Consider the following 23,800-nt stretch of genomic DNA (forward strand, 5'->3'; position numbering starts at 1 on the left):
TACCTTCTAGATTAACATTCCTTTCCGCCATTAAAATATCTTGTGCCACTTCTGTCTGGTCTGCATGATTTCTACTGAGCAATCCACTGTCATTTAATTTATTTTCTCCTGTGCATGAGATATCATTTCTCTCTTGTTGCTTTCGAGATTTTTTTTTTGGCATAAATTTCTTTGGATTTATTTTCGTTTGGGTTTGCACAGATTCTTGAATTTTTACATTTAAGTCTTTGTCCAAATTTGGAAAATAGTCAATCTTTCTTCAAACACTCTTTGTGCATCACCCATTTGTCATCTCCCTCTAAGTCTCCAGTGACACAAATTTCATAACTTTTGTTATAGTCTTACAGATTTATCAGCATGAAATAATACTAAATATTATGAACAACTTTACAAAAATAAATGTGCATGTAATAAATAAATTATTCAAAATGTACAATGTACTGTGCGTGTAATGAATAAATTATTCAAAATGTACAATGTACTGAAGCTGACAAATAACATAAAATAGGAAGAGTTTCACATCTCATAGAGAAAGTAAGTCCATTCTATAAAGCTTTCCCAAGACAAAACCCCAGGTTCATCTAGCTTCAGTAACTACTTAAAAATATTTAAGGAACAAACAACATTAACTTTATACAAACTTCAGACATATTTGAAAAAAGGAAAAGCACTTGCAGTTACGTTTGATGAGATCTATGTAAACTTTACTTCAAGACCTGAAGGGAACTATAGAACGAATAGGAATTAAGAGACCAATAACTCTTATGAGCCAAGTTCTTAAGGAAATATTAGCTAAGTGAATTCAGTGATATAAAAGATGGCTACTATATCATGACCAAGTGGAGGTTATTCCAGAAATGTAAGGTTGTTTGAGCATTTGAGAATCAATTAGTGTGATTCATGACATTAACTGAAGGAAGGAGAATACACATGCAACCAACTGGATAGAGTCACGAAATACGATTTGACAGAATTCAGCACTAGGCCTTAATTTTCCCCCACTTTCGCTGTGCTCCTGCTCTCACCATGTGATACCCGGGCTCCCCTTTCCTTCCCCCATGATTGTTAGTTTCCTGAGGCCCTCACCAGAAGCAATTGCCAGCACCACACCTCCTGTACAGCCTGCAGAACCCTGAGCCAGTGAAACCTCTTTTCTTTATGAATTACCCAGCCCCAGGTATTTCTTTCTGGCAATGTAAGAATGGACTAACATAATTATGCTCTATCATGAACAAATAGAAAACAAAACCAAGAAAATAATTTTATCAACTTCCTCACCTCTTTGCTTTTTTCTACTTTTTTCAACTTAAATTTGCTTCTTTTTATTATTAAAAGTTTACACCTCTGATTTTTACATATTTATCCTTTTATAATACAGCCATTTAAAACTAAATATTTTTCTCTAAGGACTGCCTTGGTTGCATCTCAAAAATTTTTGAAATTCATTTTAATATTATTTAAAATTATTTTCTAATTTCTTTCTGATTTCCTCTTTGACAAGCCATAGATTATTTAGAAATGTATTATTTTAGTTCCAAAAATTTAGGCAGTTCTCTCAATCTTACTAATTTGTAATTTGATAAGATTGTGTTCAGAGAATATACTCTGTATGATTTTATTCTTGTAAAAGTACTGAGGCTAGTTCTATAGTCATAGTATTTGTTCTATTTCATGAATTATCTTTGTGCAATGCAAATAAATAAATATTTTATAGTTATCAGATGTTGTCAATTTATGTCAATTATAAATGCCAACTAAGTCAAGATGGTTGAAAGTATTGTTCCTATCTTGATTTCCTTCCTGATCTTTGCATGAAGCTAGAGAGATGTTTGTTGTCTTCTGTCTACCTCCCTAGTTCCCACACAACCAGCATGAAGTCAGAAAAAGTTCTGGAAAGAGAATCAGCTGACAGGGCGAAGTAGATATGTATTATTCAGGGGCCCTCTATAGATTGTAATGCATCACACGAGCCCACGGGGCTATTTACAACTCAGCTGGTTTGTCCTTGCTCCCTCACAATCTCCCTTTCTCAGCCAGGCTTAATCTTCCACCCATGTTAAGATTCAGCAGATGGACCAAAGAATGAGAGTGGACACTTGTCCCTGCTCACCTAAGTGGGATTTGTTCATCTCTGGAATTTGGAATTTTTATACTTTTTGATCCACAGCTGGTTAAATTTTAAAAATAAGATTATTTTCTAGTTTATCCATTTAGTTTAGTCTATATATCTTTTTGCTCTTATAGTAACAGTGACAATTCTTATAATTTTCCACCTCCTCACTGCATTGTGGTTTAATATTTTTCCAATCTATGTTGATAGTCCTACATAATTTACTTAAAGCCCTGAATATTTTTCCTTTGTATGGCTATACCACAGTTTACCTTTCTTATATCTAAATGTAGAGAATGTTTCTTTTCTCCCCTGTTACTTTTTTTTATGTCATCATGGATATATGAGGAAGAATTTACTGAGACTGTAACAACCTAGAGTGGAAATACTGTATTATCCAAGCTACTCACAGAGTTACACCAATATATGCTCACAGTGCCCCACACAGCACCAGATGTCATCCTGCAGTGTGCTGTCACTTCACATGCTGCATAGTTTTTAGGATGTACAAAATTTTTATAATCAAGACAAATTAATCAGTTTTTCTTTTTGAATCTGGAAATGTTTTTGTTATTCCAAACCGTGGCTCAACAAACGACCAATTTTATGTCTCCTTGGGCTCATGTAGGATTGTTCTTTAAGATGGATGTTAAAATGGGATTTTTGTTGTTTTCATCAGCATGTAATAACTGTATTTTGAGTTTTAATAGACACTACTACAATGCCATAACTCAAAATCCTAATAATATGAGAGAGTCTATTCCCTTAGAATCTTGATTTTAAAACAAACTATTGTACTTGTCAATTGTGGAGTGGGAGAAATAGTTTATTACACTGCTGTTTGAATTTGGATTTTTCTGTTCATTGGTGCGTTTGAGCAAATATTTATATTTATCGGCTATTAGAATATTCTCTTCTATAGTGAGTCTATATCCTTTGCCCAATTATCTATGGCATTTCCATGAATTTATTTATTGATTAGTTAACAATTTTTCTAAGAAAGTTAGCCCATTGTCTGCCTTACGTGATCAAATTTTTCCTGAGCGTCATATACTTCTTTTAATTTTGTTATTTTCTTCATGCAAATAAATCAGTAATCTTCTTCAAATATTTTTTCATTTGTATCTTTTGGATTTTATCTTGCTTACAAAGTCTTATTTTTAAAAAAAGAATTATTTTAACACGCTTACTAAAGCATAATTTACATACTACAAAATTCACTCATTGTGTTCACAGCCACGGTTTGGAATACTACAAAATTCACTCACTGTATATGTAAAATGGAATGATTTGAGTAAATTAATAGATTTGTGCAATTATCACAACAATCCAGTTTTAGAACATTTCTGTCATGTCCCAAATTTCTCTATTTATAGTTAAGTCCCACTGAGACCCCAAACCCTAGGCACCCAGTGATCTGCTTTTGTGTCTATAAATTTACCTTTTCTAGATATTTCAAGTAAATGAAATCATATGACATGTAATCTTTTGTGTCCAATTTCTTTCACTTAGCTAACATTATTGAAGTTCACAAGTTTTGTAGTATGTATCATCATTTTGTGTTTTCATTTCTTTTTGTCTTTTTTCATGTGTGTAAATTTATAAGGTACAAGTGTAGTTTTGGTACCTGCACAGATTGCATAGTGGTGAAGTCGGTGTTTCCACAGTATCCATCACCCAAATCACATGCATTGTACCCATTAAGTAATCTCTCATCATCCGGAGTGCAAGGGTGGAAACTTGCTTTGGGAAAACTACCGTGATGTTCATGGTATCTCCGCTGCCAGATGAGTCTAGTTTTGCCCCCTTTTATTGTTGAATGACATTGCCTTGCCTGGATGTAGTTGAATTTTGTTTATCTATTTACTAGTTGAAGGATATTTGGATTGTTTTCAGTTTTGGCCTACTATGGCTAAGGCTGTTCTGAACCCTAACATATATCTTTGTGAGGACATACGTTTTTATGTCTCTTAGGTAGATTCCAAGGAATGAGATTGCTGGGTCATAAGGCAAACATATGTTAAACTATTTAAGAAATTGCCAAATTATCAGGTATTTGTAAACTCATATACTCCCACCGGCAACGCATAAGGGTTTAGAAAGTCTATTTGTCTTCAAACATAATTATAATGATGATGACAGTATTAGAAATAACATCTGTCTTGGTAATTTTATATTTTCTCTTTATGTTTCAAGTTTTATTTATCCAGGATCTATTTAGTGAAAGAAATGAGTTTGGAATACAACTTACAAAAACTGAAACTAAATCTCAACTCTTTCTGTTTCTAATTCTAGAGTCTGTTTTATTAACATATTTAATTAAAAAAATCAGTAACAAATGCATTGCTAAAAGTAAATGTATAGTATGTTTTAGTGCCTTACAGAGCTATTCATTCCTTATTCTACTTTTTTTCAATAATTTCCCTGGAAAATACATTTACCTCATAAAATAACATGTCAGAATACTTAATTGAGTTCTAAAAACAATCCTATTTGCTTGCTTTTTTGTTCTATTGTAATTGAGTTAATGGCTGACATTTAATAACTATGTGTGTGTGTATATATATGTGTATATATGTGTGTGTATACATATATATACACATATATATTTGCATATGTATGTGTGTGTATATATATGTATACACACACACATATATATAGATATATATATGCACACACACATATATATAGATATATATATGCACACACACATATATATATATATAAAGACCCAAAACCCTGAATTGAGGGTGCCTGTCAGGAATCTATAGGCCTTCGCGTGGAAGTTAACTCAAATACTTACGACCTGATAGTACCACAATCTATCATTTCCCTACCCTGAAATCAATTTCTGCTACTCCAGCCACCATTTCTTTATTTTTAAAAATATATGATTTTGCTCCTTTTCTTCCCATGTGCATCAGGCCGACTCTGCAAAGGTTGCATCCTGGCTTGTCTGAGCCCGTGTGATCCCACAGTCGTTCCAATGCATGAGAAAGTGGGTACTGGGAACACTCTGGAAACAGTTTAGTTGCTCCTTCTAAAGGCACACAGGAGAAAGGAGTATCCTTTTCCTGCCTCTGGGAGTTGTTGTGAATGAATAACAAACCTAAAGCTGCTGCAGGGGTCACCCTGCCATCTCAGGAAAGCTGAGCTACTGTGTGTGATAGAGAGATGAGCTATGAAGTTCCAGGATTGCTGGTGATGCCACTGGCCTGCTGAGTTGAGCAACCCTGAAGACGCCCAGTCTTGGATCTATCAGCTATGTGAGATAATGGGTTAAAGAAAAATAAAGCCCGCTAGATGTAATTTCCTGCTATTAGCAGCAGAAGGCATCTTCATTGAAATATTCATTCCACACATTTTGGTTCTACCTTGTAATTCCACACCACGAGTCTCATAAAAAATGAGAAAATAATTTCCTCAACTTAGGAAATGAGGCCTCTTTGTTGCATCTCTGTGATCAAACAGAACAGACATAATTATCAGCTTAATATATTTCTATAGGATTTATACTCTTACAGGATTTATATGTACTTGTACTGCTACTTATGTACAAGTAACATATAACTAAAAATAAAATATGCATAAAAACTTTTGATTGAAAATAAAATAACAGTCGTCTCTGTCAGTGGAGAAATTATGCTCAAATGATTATTACTTTGACATAGACCTCTGAATTATGTACTTTTATATTTGACATTTCATACTGACTCTCAGAACATAATGGAGACTCCATTCTCCGTCTTCTAAATGTGTCTTTCTCTGAAATCTGTACAAGTCCTTTGATAACACTATATTATTGAAGTCTCTGGACTGAAACACTATACACTAATTTACAGTTATAAATACAAAATATTGTAGATGGGGTGAAGAGTTCTGATTGACTTGCTGGCTGGTTTCTCATTTGGTTTGCCAAGTTTGTTTCAGTTGTTATAGTCTGTTCTCAGTTTTTATGCACTGCCTTTTTAAATGTTAGCATTACTTTTTTAATTGACAAGTAAAAATTGTATAGCATATTTATGTGGAAGCATGAAGTTTTGTTATATGCCTATAGTGTGGAATGTCTAAATCATGGTATTTAACATATACATTACCTCACATACTCATGACACACACGTGAAAATCATTATTCTGTTGGGAAATAATCTTCCCTTTTTCTTTTCTTTTCTTTTCATTTTTTGTCTTTGGAGCCAAATGGACCAGATGATATTTAACTCCATCTTTGAGAAACATTTAATAATGTAATGTGTTTGTGGTACAGGGTGAGTACAGATGCACAGGAGGCCATAGGGTTTAGGCAAAGGGGAGCACAAAAGTTGAAGATGAGGCGCTGCCATCAATGCTGGGACTTCAGGCCAAGGGCAGGAGCTGAGGAAGCCACAAGGATGGACATTTTCTGCAGTTGCTGAACCAGTAGCAACTAGGTCCTGAGAAAGCCCTCTCTCGTGGAAGAATAACAGCCAGGCGGGAAAGCTTTTCATCCTGCAAAGCTGGGGCAGAAGATTCTTCCTTAAATTGTCATCTGCACTTCAGCTCAGGAATCCTGCAAAAGACAGAGGAGAGTGTTGTTTTCAACCTGGCTCTACTAACAGTTTCTTTCCCCCTCTTTGAAGGACTCAGATGAGAACACTGCAGGAAGAAGAAAAACAAGTTCCTGAGTCTCCCAGAGCCAATAGTCCTGCAGAGCACAGGCCTTTTCTAAGTGGAGAGGAGGAGTTTTGGTGTAAATTGCCTGATCAGAAATTTGGATCCAAAGTCTTTCCTATTATTTCTGTCTCATGCCTTATCACCTCTACCATCATTCTAGTGTGTCCTGAGTTTGTTCCTTCCGGTGGGTTCAGGGTCTGGCTGACTTCAAGAGTGAAGCCACAGACCCTTGCAGTGAGTGTTATAGCTCTTAAAGGTGGCACGGACCCAAAGAGTGAGCACAAGATTTATTGTGAAGAGCAAAAGAACAGACCTTCCACAGCATAGAAAAGGACCTAAGCAGGTTGCCGGTGCTGGCTAGGGTGACCAGCTTTTATTCCCTTATTTGTCCCCGCCCGTATCCTGCTGATTGGTCCATTTTACAGAGTGTGGATTGGTCCATTTTACAGAGTGCTGATTGGTCCATCTTACAAACATCTAGCGAGCCACAGAGTGTCAATTTTTACAGAGCACTCATTGGTGTGTTTTTACAGAGCACTCATTGGTGCATTTAGAAACCTCTTGTAAGACAGAAAAGTTCTCCAAGTCCCCACCCAACCCAGAAGTCCAGCTGGCTTCACCTCTCACTAGAGAAACTGAATCTGTGTCTAAAAGAGGATTAAAAGGTATTACCTGTTGGCTGAAGTCCAGAGTGTCCTGGGAAAAAGAGGAAAAGATATACACTTAAAAGATATTGAAGCAAATCTGTCCTCCAACACAATATCCCAGTCCCAGATCTCCCACCGGAGAGTTCTCTAACACCAAAACCCACACCAACCAGGGCAGAGAGGAGCAGAAACAGACCATGTGACCCATGAAGCATGAAGTGTCTGTCACAGGATCCAGTGTAATTCCATTAACTTTAGTGGCTCTTCCTTAATTTGCTCCAAGATCTCAAACCAAAGGACCCCTACTTGTTAACCTTCCTCTTGTCTCTGCAGGCCACAAGCTATTATGCTTTCACATAGTAACCATGCAGTGATGATTTCTGGATTAGCAGGACATTAGAGCCGTTTGGGGAAAGAAAGGCTTTATTCAGGGCCACTCATATACTGAGAACTAACCTCAGCAAAGCCATAGTTCCTCCTCCAGAAAAGCCTACGGAGAGAGCCAGCTACCAAAGACTCCTTACCTTTCTGATTCCTGAAGTAGATGAACAGCCCGGCCCCAAGGAAGAGCAGGCCCAGCACAAAGCCCCCGACTCCACTCAGCATCTTGCTCTGTGCAGATTCAGACCGTGCTCCTGAGAGAGGAAGCCAGGTTTAGTGATGTTTATTCCAAATTGAACCTCTTTAATTGAGACTCTAAGATTCAGAGCTTTGAAAATGGGGAAGAAGGCTGCCCCACAAGAACTAAAATAACTAGCCATTTCGGGAGAAAAAAAGGATTTCAAATCACACTGAACAGTTACAAGGTTCCGACATCATACTCATTCAAATATTACAGCATTGATGTAAGGCAAGCGTTCAACATCTGATCAACAGAAAGCCTGAGACTCAATGAAGCTAAGTAGTTTGTCTAGAGTGACAGAGCTAATAAAAGGTAGAGCTGAGATTGGACTCCCCTCATGTCAGGTAGGCCCCTATGCTTCCCCTCTTCCCAGATCAAAACAAGTAACTCAGAGCAGCAGCACCAGAAACTCAGTCTCAGACCCAGAAGCAGGGCCTGGAGCTTGGGGAGAGTGGGTGACCCTGACCTGTGACATCATGGGGAGGTTCAAAAAAAAAAAAAAGCATGACTGATTCCGCAGGGGGTACAGGTGTTTCTACACACTGTTACAGGGCTATCCCCAGTGACCTGTGCTGATGGAGATGAGAACATGGAGCAAATGAAAATAGGACGTGGGAGAGGAGAAACCTGACACTCAGGGATTAGCACAGTCCCCTTCTTGGTGGGTGAGAAATGTATGAAATCAGAAAGCTGCTCACTCCATTCCACTGTGAGAGGGCTCATCACACTTGGGTGTTCCACTTGGCAGGTGTAAACCTCTCCACTCCGAGGAACTGTTTCTAGCATCACCAGGGTCTGGAAGGTCCAGTCTCCATTCTGGATCAGGCCTGTGGACACCACCCCAGCCTTCTCTTCCTGGCCGTTCCGGAATCACCTGACCTCAATGCTGCCTGGATAGAAACCATTCACAGAGCAGACCAGGAGGTTGTGGTGCTGCAGGGGCTGGGTCTTTGCAGGATACACAGTCACCTGAGGATGGACTAGTAGGAAAAAAGGTAGAGGGAATGAGTCAGGAAGACAGAGTAATTCTCCTGGGTTGGCTGTTTGTCTGCTTCTCTGCAAACCCAGGCTCTGACCTTGACCAGGCCTCCAGCACAGCTGGCCATGTGGCCTTACAGTGTCATCAGCCTGGAATTTAATCTTGATAGTGAGGACCCATTAGATTTGAGAGATGTGAAAAATTACGTTTGCTTCTTCATAGCTTGAAATTGTCATGCATTGTCAAAGTGTTTACAAATTTTTGAAAGTACAGAGTGTAGTAATTAAAACTGATATCTGAGCCAGGTTGCATGGTTCAAATCCAAGGTCTGCCTTTTACTGGTTGATCCTGGAAGAGTTGATTCTTCTGTGTCTCAACTTTGTCACCCCCAATGAAGGATAATTATATTAATTTACCTCTTGGGGTTATATGAGGATTAATTTACGTAAAATACATAATGACTGAAGATAGCCTTCAATTTATGAGGTCAGAAAGCTTCTCACTCCATTCCACTGTGAGGGGGCTCATCACACTTGGGTGCTCCACTTGGCACCTATTTATCATCCTTGTACACCGTGACAGAAAAATATGATTTAAAGCAATGTACATAGACAAAGGGACAGAGTTGGGTAATTGAGAAAACCGAGTATGAATTTTTAGGAATACTACTGCCATGCACTCACACCTTAGAACACCACAGAAATGGTTCTGCCCCTGGGAAGGTGGGACAGACAGAAATGATTCTCCAAATTTTTATGTTCCTAGAAAAGCATGAGTCCTAAAGCAGACAGAAGGATTTAGGAGCATCATTTTAGTTTTGAAAGTTCTTATATTTTCATTCAGCTGCTCAATGTATCCCCCGTGCAACACAAGCAGAATTATTATCAGGCCAATTGTAAAATGATTTTTCTTTCCAGAATCACATTTGGATTAAGGCAGGGTCTGGAACTCATTACTTGTGGTGCTTATGCCCAGGAAAATCCCCGACATTAGCATACTCTCAATAAATACAATGTTTTTAGAAGTAAGGAGAAACCTAGAGACAAAAATACCACAAAATGGCAGATTTAAGATGGATTGTAAATCATTAATAAAATTTTTGCAATACATTTTATTAAATAAAAATGTTCAAATTCTTAACATGGAAAATAATTTTCAAAATCAACATACAAACCACAAACTGGAGCAAATGCTGAATCAAATATCAATAAAGTGTTAATAATCTTACAGTACAAAGAACCCACAAAGTCACTGAGAAAAATACTAAGCCCTAGAGATATTAGGCAGTAGATCATTGTCCATTACCTACCAAATAAAATAGGGAATTCTTAGAGCAGTTATTAAAATTGACCAATAAATCGTTCAAAATAATTCAAAAGAACTCTTTTGAATGAAAAACAGACCTCTCCACATTTTTTCAAATGAAAAAATATAAATTAAAAATTAACCAGAAACATACATTTTCAACTTTTGGTGAATGTCATAATAAAGGTCAACAAAGGGGAAAGTGATCCCTAAGTTGTGTCACAACTATTATATATAAAAGAATAATATGTAACTACTAGAAAACTATTAGCATTATAATAATACAGTAACTGTGTTAAAATTTTAATTCAAAAGTTAGTTTCACTGTCATTTCTACTATGTAAAAATATACACACTAAAAAAACAAAAAACTAGCAAGAAATTTATACCTAAAGAAGTTTCAGAGGTGCCTTAGAGGTCTACTCAATTCCCCTAGAACTTAATCTAATGCTTTTACAAACAAACAGCACGCACTTTTATTTCAGAGATTACATGAAGGGTGTGTGCCAGGGACAGTCTGGAACCGGCCTCCTCATATTATCCCAAACCTTCCATACCCCTCAGCTCTCCTCCCCTAAACCTTCACCCCACCCACACACACCTTACACTTTCCTTCCCTGCATCTCTAAGGACCCAGGACAATCAAGGTCTCCTCTCTCTCCAGCCGCCCGCACCCACCTCCCTTGTCACCTCTCCACAGAAGTCTCCAAGGATAAGAAGCAGCCCCCTCCTGCTTCCCCTCCCACAACAGGCACACAGACACAGACAAATCCACACTCTACACACACACCTGTGCCTTCAGAACTGCTTGCTCGGGATTGAGAGGATTCTAAATGCTCACAGATGGCGCGCTCCTTCTCTCTGTCTCTCTCTTCCCCTCTCTCTCTCTCTCTCTCTCTCTCTCTCTCACACACACACACACACACACACACACACTCTCTCTCTCTCTCTCTCAGATTTCCAGCTCACAGGGACTCAGGCCCCGCCCCCCGCCATGCTCACCTCGCCGCTGCACTGTGAAGCTCTCCACAGCCCCGTAGTTGTGTCTGCAGTAATTGTCCACCTGGCCCCGCTTCTGCTCCAGGAGGTCCTTCTGGCTGTTCCAGGACTCGGCGACAGGCCGCCCCAGCTCCGTCACCGCCCGGTACTCCCCCACGTCGCTGTCGAAGCGCACGTACTCCTCCTGGTTATAGAAGTATCTCTCCAGGAACCGCACCCGCTCCGTCCCATTGAAGAAATGACACTCAGACTTAACCAGCTCCAAGAAACGTGCTGTGGGGACACGAATGCTCCGGTCACACAGGAGGCCTCCTGAGAAGACACTGACAGCGACGCCGCCATCCGGGGCCCCCTGGGCCGGGTGCGGGCACTGGGAACCTTAACCGGCCCCACCCGCAACGCCCACCACCAGCAGCCCAGGGGCTCATCCTCCGTCTTCCTGAGGGGAACGGGGACCTGGGGGACTATGCGGGAAAACCCCTTCTCATCCCCAGGCTTTTGGGACCCCCCCATCCCTGCCTCCAGCTTGTTCTGGAGACCTCCAAGCAGGAGCTGGAGGAGGATCCGCCCAGCACCGCAGCCCGCCCCGCCTCCTCCTGGGAGCCTCCACCCCAAAAACACTCTCTGCTCCTTCTCTCATCCCACATGTTTACCGGTTCCTTAAACAGCACCCACCGCGTTCATCCTGTGAACACTTTCTTAGCGATGACCTTGTGCCTGGCCTGCGCTGCCTCTAGGAATCCAAACAAGGGAAAACAGACCTCTCCACTCCGCTGGGGGAGCTTAAAGAGCAGTGAAAGCGATGGCCAAAAACCAAACACACAAGAGGTTAGACAGGAATGAGAAATCTCGGAAATGGGAAGTTCTAGAGCAGAGAATAATAGGATGATCTCAATTACATTAGGGTGCCAGAGAAGGACCCTCTGAAGAGTGACAGTTCAGATGTGACTTCACGGGTTAAGCAGGTGTGAGCCAGGGGGCAGAGTGGAGCCTGTGTCTGTTTGGACAAAACGGGAGGCACATTTCAGGTTTAGGAAATCCCATTTACAAAAGATTGAATTGATGAACTTCTTCAAAAAACTAGGAGAAAGTTCACTAAAGCAGAGAGGCTGAGGGGAAGGAGGGTAAAACATTAGCCTGGAGAAATCACAAGCCAGGTATTGAAAGCCTCGTGGGTGGCGTTAGGATTTTGGATTTATATTAAGACAATGGTAAAGTATCGAAGAGTTTAAAGGACAATAAAACCATGATCCCTGTAAATGTCCACAAACTTTCCTTTGCATTTCTAAATTCACAAAGCTCAGAAATTCAGTTTAAAAAACTTGTTTCCACAACTCATTTGGCAAATCTCATCTGATAAGGGTAAGTGGTCAAAGGTGTCTCAGAGCTCTTATTGGCGACATGTGCTTCTGTAGTTTCCATACATACAAACATACATACATATATGTGTGAAAATAGACACATATGTAAAACACAGTATATATTTTGATGTTTTTGTCTTTATGTTTGAAGTGTGAAAATGACAAAAATAACTTAAAAATAATCCTTGGGTAAAAGTGAAATGAGTACATAGAAGCATTTTACATTGTGAATAATATAAAATGTAGAATCACTACAGAAATCTGAGGCATGTTAGTGAGAAATAATTTCAGCAGCATCACTATTTGTGACTTACAAGAGCAAGTTGTTGAAAGTTAATAGAGATGGTGATGACCAACAACTCATGAAAATGTTGAAAAATATTGCATAAGGCAAAAACTAGGAAAATATTGAGCTTGCATTGACTAAATGGATTCAACAAGAAAGTGGTTGAATTTATGCAACTGTCTAATTTTTTATAATGGAACAAGCAAAAATAAACTACAAAAACTGAACTGTGTGGTGAGTGTATAACAGATGTGAGCCTAGAATTTTCAGAAAGAGTACAGCGTGAACCAGTGCTCTCAGCCTCAGCACTATTGACATTTTGGACCAGATAATTCTTTGTTGATGGCGGAGGCTGTTCTGAACATTGTAGGTTCTCTAGCAGTGTTCCTGGCTTCTACTCATTAAATATCAGAAGAAACCCCTGTTGTGACAACCAAAAATTGTTCCAAACATTGTCACTGTTCCCCAAGGATGATGGCAGGGAAGGGAGGGGTGGTGAACTATCCTTGGGTAAGAACTACAGGTGTGAACCATCTGAAAAAATCTGTGTTGAACAAGCTACTATTAGTTATGGAGCAGCTGAGAATTGTATTGAAAAATATTTCTTGAAAATCTTGGTCCTACGTAAAAAGAATGTTTTGTAGAATTCTGGTCCCAATGCAGTGCTATCTTTTCAGAAAATGAACTTGATGAGAACCAAGATTTAATGATTTCCTTGCCTTACCAAGCAGTCACTAATCATATCAGTTATCATTCACATCATCTTTTTTCTTAATTTTTCCACCACTGGTCCACTAATTATCTATAGTAATGAATCACAACTACAGCTATTTTATTCCCGTTAAATGCCCCAACTAACTCATTTCTCTCAGTCTCCCACTCCCAACAATACTAGCAGGCATCACATTTCCAGCCTTGGCCAGAGGCAGAACTCTTGGTTTTGTAGTCAAGTCCCCTCAGAAAGGGAGAAACCAAGAAAATGACATTCTGATACAGACAGTTTCAAAACATGAGCAGGTCCCCAGACTGTGAGCAAGACCTGCAGAAATCTCCCTTTGCCCTTTAGAAACGATGGCAGAGAGGTGTCCACCCTGGATCAAATAATGGCTATCTTTTTATCCCTAAATTATCTAAGCACTTTCTTACAGAGAGAAAGTTAAAATGTAAACATGTGTGAAGTTGCTGTCACTGTGGCTTGCATGGGTAGCACTGTAATCCATGTCCATGTGTCTCACTTAGGGTTGACAGATTTGGCAAATAAAACCAGAGGGTGCCCAATTAAATTTGGATTTCCAATAAATTATGGTCGTGTATCTGAAATTCAGATTTAACTAGGAACATGTATTTTATTTGGTAACTCTTGCCCAATTTGCTAGTCAAACCTCAGAAGAAGGAGTGATTTAATACTTCCTTGTGTTTGTCAACACATGACCATTATAGACATACTGAACTTTTAAAATGATAAATGCAAAATGATTGAAAGTTTCTCCTATACATTGGAACTAGCAGCCCTTGCATCTCTGTCCCCACTCGAAGAAACAACCTGGTACATATGAATATCAGAAATTCTGTCAATAATTCAGACACAATATAGTCACTACTCACTAATGATGGAAAAACTCTCAAACTCTACAATCAGAAAATCTGAATAAAAAGGTGACCTTGGGTCAATTTTTACCAACCATAAGCCTTTTTGTAATCTATCAAATGCATTTAATAATTGCATAATCCTCACAGGATTACTGTTAAGTGTCAAATTAAATGATGACTCTTCTTAGCACTGATCACATAATAAACACTCAAATACATTCCCATTTTAACTTTTATGATCCCTATAACTGTAGCTCACATTATTTTTTGTATTCCTTAATTCTAAAGCAATTGGTATCTTCATCATGATTTTGCAATTGTCTTCTGTTCTTCTATGAGTTTCATAAAGAATTGTCATTCTGAAAACATAGGGCAGAAACACTGGTTTATGTCTAATAATGTAGTATACCTAAACCTCACATAAAAGGCATCTGCTGACATACAAGAAAGGGACTTTCTATATGCTCAGATTTAAACTGCAATCTGATTTCCAGCACTAAATTTCTAATACTGGGTTTTACTTATAATCCCTCAATTTTAGATTCCAGAGATGTATATGTTTTTAAATACCACAGATACAGTAGGATCATTATTGAAATTGCATACAGAAATTCACAGGCCTGGTACACAGTCACTGCAAACTGTTACATGGCATATACTGATGGCGAGCGGATTCATTTTATTTATCACCATTCTCATGACCTAGAGTAATAACTGGTATATTCTATGTCACTAATAAATATTGGCTGTGTGAAATACTGGCTGTGTTAAATATTGGCTGTGTGACCTTTTGCATGAGTAGTCACCACTGCACAACAGGGGCTCTCCAGTATTTCCTTGCTAATGACTGAGCATCTCTTGTTCACAGGTCCTCCTCTGTCTCTTCAGCTTCTTTAGCCTTTTCCTTTAGATTCAGCGGGCTCCCTGAACCCAGAGCACAGTCCTTCCCGAAGTTCTACTCAAAACAGTCAACCTTAACCTCGTCCTCCCTTCTGTTTGCTCTTCAAATGGTCCAATCCAGTTTGCTCCCTGGATACTCCATTGACTGCAAATATCAACTCCAGCAAACCTAGCACTTGCTTCTCTGTCAAGTTCTCACTTCCCCCTCCGCTTAGTGGTACTCACCACAATTGGCCTCTCCCTTCTCCTTGAAGAAAATATATTTTCCTTGACTTACACGCATTATGTTCTCTTGGTTTTTCTCCAACATCCCTGGGCTCTGTCTCAGCCCCCTTTGCTGGCCTGTGCCCTCTTCTTTTTTCTCCACACAATCCATCTCCCTATGTATCCTCTTCCACTCCCTAGAATTTAACACACTACACATATTGATGCTGCCAACATAAATATCTGAAGCCCTAGCCTCACCTCACCATGAGTCTCTTAAATGCCACTGACCTTCTGATTGCTCTACATAAATGTCAATAAATCATCTCAAATTTAAACAAAACGTTTATTTCCAACCACCCACTTCAAATCATTTCCTCCCATAGTTTTTCCTATCTCAATAAACAAAACTACCACCCACTTATTTGTCAAAACAAAATCCTCAGGAATAAACTTGATTGTTCCACCCCCTTTACAGTAATTCATTAACAAGCTAAGCAAAAATACATGCCAAGTCTGTCCACTTTATCTTTTTCACCGTCTTTATCACTAATGCACTCCATGAAGCCACAAGCCTGTTTTCCCTGAAGAATTCCCTGCTGTGCTCCTAAATAGTATTCCTAACCACTGGTGAACCCCAACAATCCAATCCCCACAGAGTAGCTAGAATTAATTTTAATAATTGAATATAAGCTGGGCGCAGTGGCTCGTGCCTGTAATCCCAGCACTTTGGGAGGCCGAGGCGGGTGGATCACAAGGTCAGGAGATCGAGACCATCCTGGCTAACACGGTGAAACCCCATCCCTACTAAAAATACAAAAAGTAGCCGACTGTGGTGGCATGCACCTGTGGTCCCAGCTACTCAGGAGGCTGAGGCAGGATAATTTCTTGAACCCGGGAGGCGGAGGTTGCAGTGAGCCGAGATTGGGCCACTGCAATCTAGCCTGGGCAACAGAGTGAGACTCCATCACACACACACACAAAAGTTGAATATAAATTGACTCCCCTTGTAACCATACAGCAGCTTCTCATATCTATTTAAATAAAATTCAGTCCGGGCGTGGTGGCTCACGCCTGTAATCCCAGCACTTTGGGAGGCCAAGGCAGACAGATTATCTGAGGTCAGGAGTTCAAGACCAGCCTGGTCAACATGGTGATACCCCATCTATACTAAAAATACAAAAAAATTAGCCAGGTATGGTTGTGGGTGCCTGTAATCCCAGTTACTTGGGAAGCTGAGGCAGGAGAATCACTTGAACCCGGGAGGTGGAGGTTGCAGTGAGCCGAGATTGCGCCATGGCACTCCAGCCTGGGCAACAAGAATGAAACTCCATCTCAAAATAAATAAATAAATAAAATTTAAAAATAAATAAAAATAAAATAAGATTCAAATTTTTTACCATGGACATCAGAGCCTATAATGATGAGGATCCTGATTTCCTCTCTGTATCCTACCTAATCTTCTGCCTCTCCATTTCCTTGCTTTCTATATGTCAGCCCCTCTAGCCTTCTTTCTCTCCCTCCACATAATTTCCCACATCAGTGCTTTCCCTCAATTCAGTCTCCCTGAAACTTTCGTCCGTTCGATCTTCACGACTGTCTACTTATTTTGTTGTCTCAGCTGAATATCACTTTCTCAGGTACAGCTCCGTAAACATACAAACTAAAGTAGGTGAATCCATTTCTCTCTTTCAACACACACCTGATGTCTTTTCTTCAGTGCACTATGACTCTCTAACATTTTCTTCTTTGTTAAATGCTTATTGGGTTAGTGTCTATCTCCTCTACTCTTGTGTAACTTCCTTGAGAGTCGGGACCCTCTCTATCTTAATCAAATAGAAAGATTTGAACCTAGAATGGAGCCCAGTACACAGTAGCTGCTGAGAAAAATAAGTGTCGTTTACACAAATAAACCAGGGTACGGGAACTGATCACTGTGGGGATCCTGGAAAGCAAGAAGGGGCTCAGGTTCCAGCACTCTTTCATTTTGATGTCACACTAGACCCCTTCTCCTACCAGTGAGAAATACAGGCAAACTTCTTCTTTCTCCTCCTTCTAGTTGGAAGAAGAATTCACAGATAAAGAAACAGTGATTTAAGAAAAAGGAAATCTTTTTATTAAGAGTCATCTCTTTTGCCTGGGCACAGTGGCTCACATCTATAATCCTAGCATGTTGGAAGGCTAAGGCAGGAGGATTGCTTGAGTCCAGCAGTTTAAGACCAGCCTGGGCAATATGGCAAAATCTCATCTCTACCAAAATTACAAAAATTAGCTGGGTGTGGTTGCCTGCCTGTATTCCCAGCTACTCTGGAGCCTGAGGAGGGAGGATTGCTTGAGCATGGGAGGCAGAGGTTGCAGTGAGCCTCGTTCGCACCACTGAGCTACAGCCTGGGTGACAGAGCCAGGCCCTATCTCAAAAAGAAAAATATTATCTCTTTCAATGGATCTCATAGTGCTAAGGATCTGTGCAAGCTTTAGAGATTTCTGGAAATGATGACATAGCTGGGGAAAAATAGAGAGAAACTGGAGGTAGAGGTAAGCAGACATGGCTAATTAAGGAAAGCTGAGGGCATGACAGGTGAACCTATGAAATTTAGGACAAGACCCCAGTAAGACAATGAGTTCCCAGGACTTGCTCATTGACTTTCAGCCCTATGAGACGTGAACAATGTTCACATTGTCTCGGTAACCCCACACAGAGTATATAGTTTGAACATTATTAAATTTCTGATATTTGATTATTTTTGATTTACAAAAATAGAATTTCATATAATTTATACTATGTTAGTTAAATCTCTTCTGTCATGTCTAGTTAGAGCATGTAGGAGATGTAGGAGAAACAAGTATAGAAAGGTTAAAAAGATTCATAATAAATACGAACCTGGGCCAGTTTTTCAGAGGATGCCTTAAGTTCTTTAGGCACCAAAGAATACCTCATAAGTGCTCTGTACCTGTAAGGTGACTCCAAGTACTAACGATCTCAGCTTCAGTTCCAGGGATTTTTTCCCCGTAAGAAAGAAAGAGCACTAAATATAACTTCTGCCAGAGAACCTACATACACTACAGGGATACAGGCTTTATAAACATTGGAGTTCAGAAAGAAAAGAAAGGAGATAATGCGGAGACCACTGGGTCCATCCTCACGTATGAGGAAGAGGGGCCAACACCACAGGTCCTGTGGCGGACATAATAAAGGATCGTCTAGGAGACACCCTTTGAATTCCTTTGACTCCCACAAAATTTTCAGTAAAAACTTCCTTTTGTCTGACATAAGTCGACATAATAGAGGGAAGTGCTGTATGGGGAATTTATTTTAGCATCCTTATTTCTAAATCCTCTAAAGACCTTGAGGACATGTGATGCAAAGGTTTTATTGGTGGAGATTTGAAAAAGAAATGACCTGTATGGAGGCCCCTTACACGGTCTCATGGAGAGGGCAAGTAGCCAAGCTCTTTTTGTGGTGGAAATAATTTGGAATCCAATGATAAAGATGGGCAATCTCTGAAGAAAATGTCACAATTTCGTAAGAGACATGGCCTGGACACGATATTAACAAAACTCCCTATTTACCCCACCCCATAGTAGCTCGGCACACGCAATGTGCACTTATGTCGGGTGTCCCCAGACAAAGCCAGTGGGGAGCTCAGCACCATCAGTGTCACTGTCAGCGCTGCCATGCAGGAGCCTCCAGGGAGCTTCAGACATACCATGCTGGAGAATAGGACAGGACCAGGGGCCAGAGGAGCAGACAAGTCTCACTCAGGGAGAACTATGACCCCCCTCCACCCACATTCCAAATTATAGGGAGGAAGTTACTGATTTTCTTGCTCCTGGATTGGGTAATCTCGTGTTAGAGAACCAATCAGCATCTGAGTTCAATAGCATCATTGGTCGTTGGTCAGAGATGCAGTATGAAGGTCCTCTTCTGAAATAATTTTCTTCTTTAAAGGATTGTTTTAAATTAGTACTTGAAAGGCTTGATCCAGTTGCATGTAAAACACTTTAATTGGGTCCCTATTGTGAGCCAGCTCTGTGCTGGACAGTGATGTGTTCATAAGTTTGAGCCTTGTAAGAGCATTCATTTCCCACTTGACAAGACAACTGTTTGCAGAAGTGAGTGTGTGAGTGTGTTTAGGAGTAAAGGAGATGGAGGGAACATGGTTGTAAATCCGGAGACCTGTAATCTAGTCCTTATTGCACCATATCTTAATGTCATAGATTTGGGAAAATTACTTCATGTCTCACAGTTGATACGAAGGCACTGCGATCTTTCAGGTCTTTCAATACTGGAAAATGCTGTGATTCTCTGGACACCTCAAGGAGCAGCAGCCCCGGGTATCTGATGATATGACAGAATGACAGCTGTTGACTAGAGAGTGTAATCTGCACCTCTTTACAGGTAAGGATGTCTCTAATAAGTTAAAGGAAATTGAAAGTTTTTAATAATTTAATCTGAGTAAAAGGTTTTTTTCAAATGTGTCTCCTGATTCTGCCCTCAAGTTTAGTGGCACCTCCAAAACACACACAGGCAAGGGGTTTGCAGGGGCCACCTATGTGCAATGGAGGGTCTGAAGGTGCCTTAACAATGTGATAAGGTCAACTGTGCAATCCAAGTATTCAGGGGTCTGAGAGATCGATCAAAGACTCAACGTCAGCTATTGAGAGAACAACTCTGTTTTAAAATAATTAATATTTTATGTGAAGAGTGTTCAATCCCTCATTCTTGGTTCCCATTAGGATTTCCTCATTTGATTGAGGCTATGGCCCTTTACTATTATGCTTCTTTTGTTTTATCGTAATGGAAGATGTAAGAAGACTTTCCTAACTAATATGTTACAGAATGTTCAGGAAAGAGAACCCTAGGGAAAAACTGAATTACATCAGTTGATGTAATCATATAATTTTAAACGTATAATTCTACATTTAGATAATTATTATGCTTTATATTATTATAAATGTAACATCTAAGATTCAGAATGGACTTTAAAGTACGACTATACATATAAAGTTCTGCATTAATTCACACCCTACCACAGTTCTGATAGGCACTCATTCGTTATGTGCCTTAGTGTTTCCAGGGGCAGGATTCTCATCATGCTGCCATAAAAATGAGCATTTTACTTTGTACTCAGAATTGTACTAAGGGCTTTCTATACTTCATATTTTTATTTAATTCTCACATCAGCTCAGCAAAATGAACACCCTTTTCATGCTCACAGGTGGAGAGGATAAAAAGATGGAGATAAAACAACTTTTGCAAAGATACAAAGCTAGTAAAAAGTACACTATAGAGTGAACCAAATTATATACCCCTCAGGCTCAGCCACTATATCATACTCCTTCACATTCTATTTCTGAGAATAATGTTCCTTGTATTAAAATTATTTATATCCCTGTAATTTATGGGTGTGCATAGCAATAAGACTACTTCTTTTAATGAATGGTAGCATTACATAGTTTGAGAAAGATACTGTGTAGCAATTCTAGTTCCTTCAAAAGAATCCCCTCATCATCATCGACAAGAAGAAGATCCTGTCAAAAAAAAAAAACACACACACACAAAGAAAGAAAAAAGAAAAGAAGAAAGAAATTGTGAAAAAAAGAAACTAATGGTGATGATGGTAATCTAGGAAAGCCATCTAAGGTTCACCTTAGCATTTTAGGATAAAAGGGTGGTGATGATGGCAGTGGCGAGCTGTCCAGAGTGGCTAGTTGCAGCGGTAAGTTGCAAGCGGTGGTGGCAGGAATGACTGTGGGAGCAGTGGCCATGGTGGGACCCCTGTGCCCCATGTCCCCTGTGCCTTGTGTCCCTTAGGCAGCTGACTGTGCTGCCCCAACCCTTGAGCAGCCAGCAGGACCTGCCCCCAGGCCCGGAGCCTCCACCAGTCCTGCATTCCTGCTCTCATCCTGTAGCTGTGGGGAGGGCATGAAGCTGGGGCCATGCCTCAGGGGCCTGAGGTGAGAAGTGGGAGTTGCCCCACTTTGGGGACCCATCCAGCGGCAAGGCCACTGTCCCACCCTGCCGAGGGAGCACTGTTCCTGGGTCTCAGGAGGAGGCTGTGTCTGAGGCCGCCCAGGGTTGTGCCCTCGGGGGTGGCCACCGAGCCTGATGCTCCCCATGGCCAAGCCCTGCTGCGATCTGCTCCCCAAGATGCCTCCCCGGCCCTATCCAGGCGAGGGAGATCCCTGGGCACCCCTGAGTTCTAGGAGAAGATCTTGCAGAGACATCACCTTTGCCCCAGATGCCAGCCTGGGCCCAGCGAGTGGAGCTGCCCACCCCAGGCTGCGAGGTGTGACAGGGGCTACCTGCCGGCTCCACGGATTGGGTGGGAGACCCACTCTCCCACAGCAGGATCCAGGCCTCTCTGCGCTCCACGCCCTCAAGGCCAAGAAGGACTCCGTGTCCCTGCAGGTTCCGGGGTGTCTGCTCCCACTGCCTGGCCTCTCCCCTGGACTCTCCCAGCTCCCGCTCTGATCTCAAAGTGGAGTTGGGCCCAGTCCCGTTGCTGTCACAGCCTGGTCAGGTGTGCACACACTCAGGGCAGCATTGACATATCAGTCTCTTGCCACCTCAGCCATGGGGAAGCTGGGGGAAGCTGAGGAAAGATGGGCTGAGGGAAACTGGTGTGGCCTACAAGTGCCCATTGGCATGAGCAGCCTGGTCGCCATGGATAGCAGTGGGAGGCAAACAGCCTCCTAGGCAGAAAGAGGCAGGTCTCTGGTGAGGCCCTGCTCACCAGGCTGGGCTGCCAGTCCTGCTGACAGCAGTGGGAACTTGAGCCTTTTCTGGGCCTGCCCCATGGCCGCCCATGATGTGCACTTCCTCCCCTCTGAGGTCTGTAAAAGCCCTGGGCTCAGGCAGACTTGAGCAGAGGATGGAGAGAGGACAGGGAGATGAGAGATGAACTGCTGCAGAGAGGAGTTGCCCTCCCCAGGGTCTCCTCTCTGCTGAGAACTGAGGAGAGAATAGGATGTTCAGCTGCAGAGAGGAGCTACCCTCTCTGCTGAGAGCTGAACAGGTGTCAGGACAACCTGGCTATGGAGAGAAGCTGCCCACTGCAGGTCTCTGAGCTGTTCTATGGCCTAATAAAGCTCCTCTTTGTCCTGTTCACCCTCCACTTGTCTGCATACCTCATTCTTATTGGACTCAGGACAAGAACTGGGGATCTGCCAAATGGTGAGGCTAAAAAAGCTGTAACACAAACACGGCTGAAACATGCCCCTTGCTCACCATGTCGTGAGGAAAGAGAAGGAGAGAAGAGCTGTGGCTCTTCAGGGAGCCCAAACCTGGGAGCTCACTGAGCCAGGGCTGTGACTCACTTTTTGGGGCTTGTGATTCCTGGGGTCTCCAAGCTTCCAGGTGCCACGTTGTTCCCCAGTGCCAGCTGTGGAAGCTGCTTGTGGTGTGCCTGGTCCAGCTGCAGCCTCACAGGGAGCTGACACCCATGGCAGCACCTAGAGCTGCCTGCCCTGCACAGACAACCTGCCTGGCTTTGCACTGTGGCTGGACCCCATGCTCAGTTGCTCACACATCCCTTGACACCTGATTCACCCTTGGCAGGTGTGGGATCCAGGCCGGTAGTGTGAGCTGAGCACTGCATGCCAGGCAATGTGGGTGGAATGAGCCCAGCTGGCCCGAGTAAAACTCAGGCAAAGGCATTACCAGCCACAGGATTCTGGGAAGAAAAGCAACACCCTAATGATCCTGTAACAGTGACATGGTTAGCCTGGCTCTGTTTCCCCCACCAAATCTCATCTTAAACCGTAAGCCCCATAATCTCCACATGTCCAGTGTGGGACCTGGTGGGAGGTGATTAGATCATGGGGGCTGTTTCCCCCATGCTGTTCTTGTGATAATGAGTGAGTTCTCACGAGATCTGATGGTTTTTATAAGTGTTTGACAGTTCCTCCTATGGATACATTCTCTCTCGCCTGCTACCGTATAAGATGGCCCCCTTCCTCTTCCGCCATGATTGTAAGTTTCCTGAGGCCTTCCTATCCATACAGAACTGTGAGTCAATTAAACCTTTTTCCTGCCAGACACAGTGGCTCATGCCTGTAATCCTAGCACTTTGGGAGACCTAGGCGGGCGGATTAGGAGGTCAGGAGATCAAGACCCTCCTGGCTAACACGGTGAAACCCCGTCT

At 41.5% G+C, this 23,800-nt stretch overlaps 1 protein-coding gene across 1 annotated transcript; it reads right to left on the reverse strand.

Moving 5' to 3' along the window:
• Positions 1-6,642: 6,642 nt before the first annotated feature.
• LOC104006793 (HLA class II histocompatibility antigen, DR beta 3 chain) lies at positions 6,643-19,363 on the reverse strand. Its single transcript, NM_001302419.1, is given in 6 exon segments — positions 6,643-6,656; positions 7,433-7,456; positions 7,932-8,042; positions 8,728-9,009; positions 11,316-11,585; positions 19,264-19,363. Coding segments are annotated over 6 exon segments (801 nt in total).
• Between the last annotated feature and the right edge of the window lie 4,437 nt (positions 19,364-23,800).

This window comes from Pan troglodytes, chromosome 5 (genome assembly GCF_028858775.2).
Source record: "Pan troglodytes isolate AG18354 chromosome 5, NHGRI_mPanTro3-v2.0_pri, whole genome shotgun sequence".
Lineage (NCBI taxonomy): Eukaryota > Metazoa > Chordata > Mammalia > Primates > Hominidae > Pan > Pan troglodytes.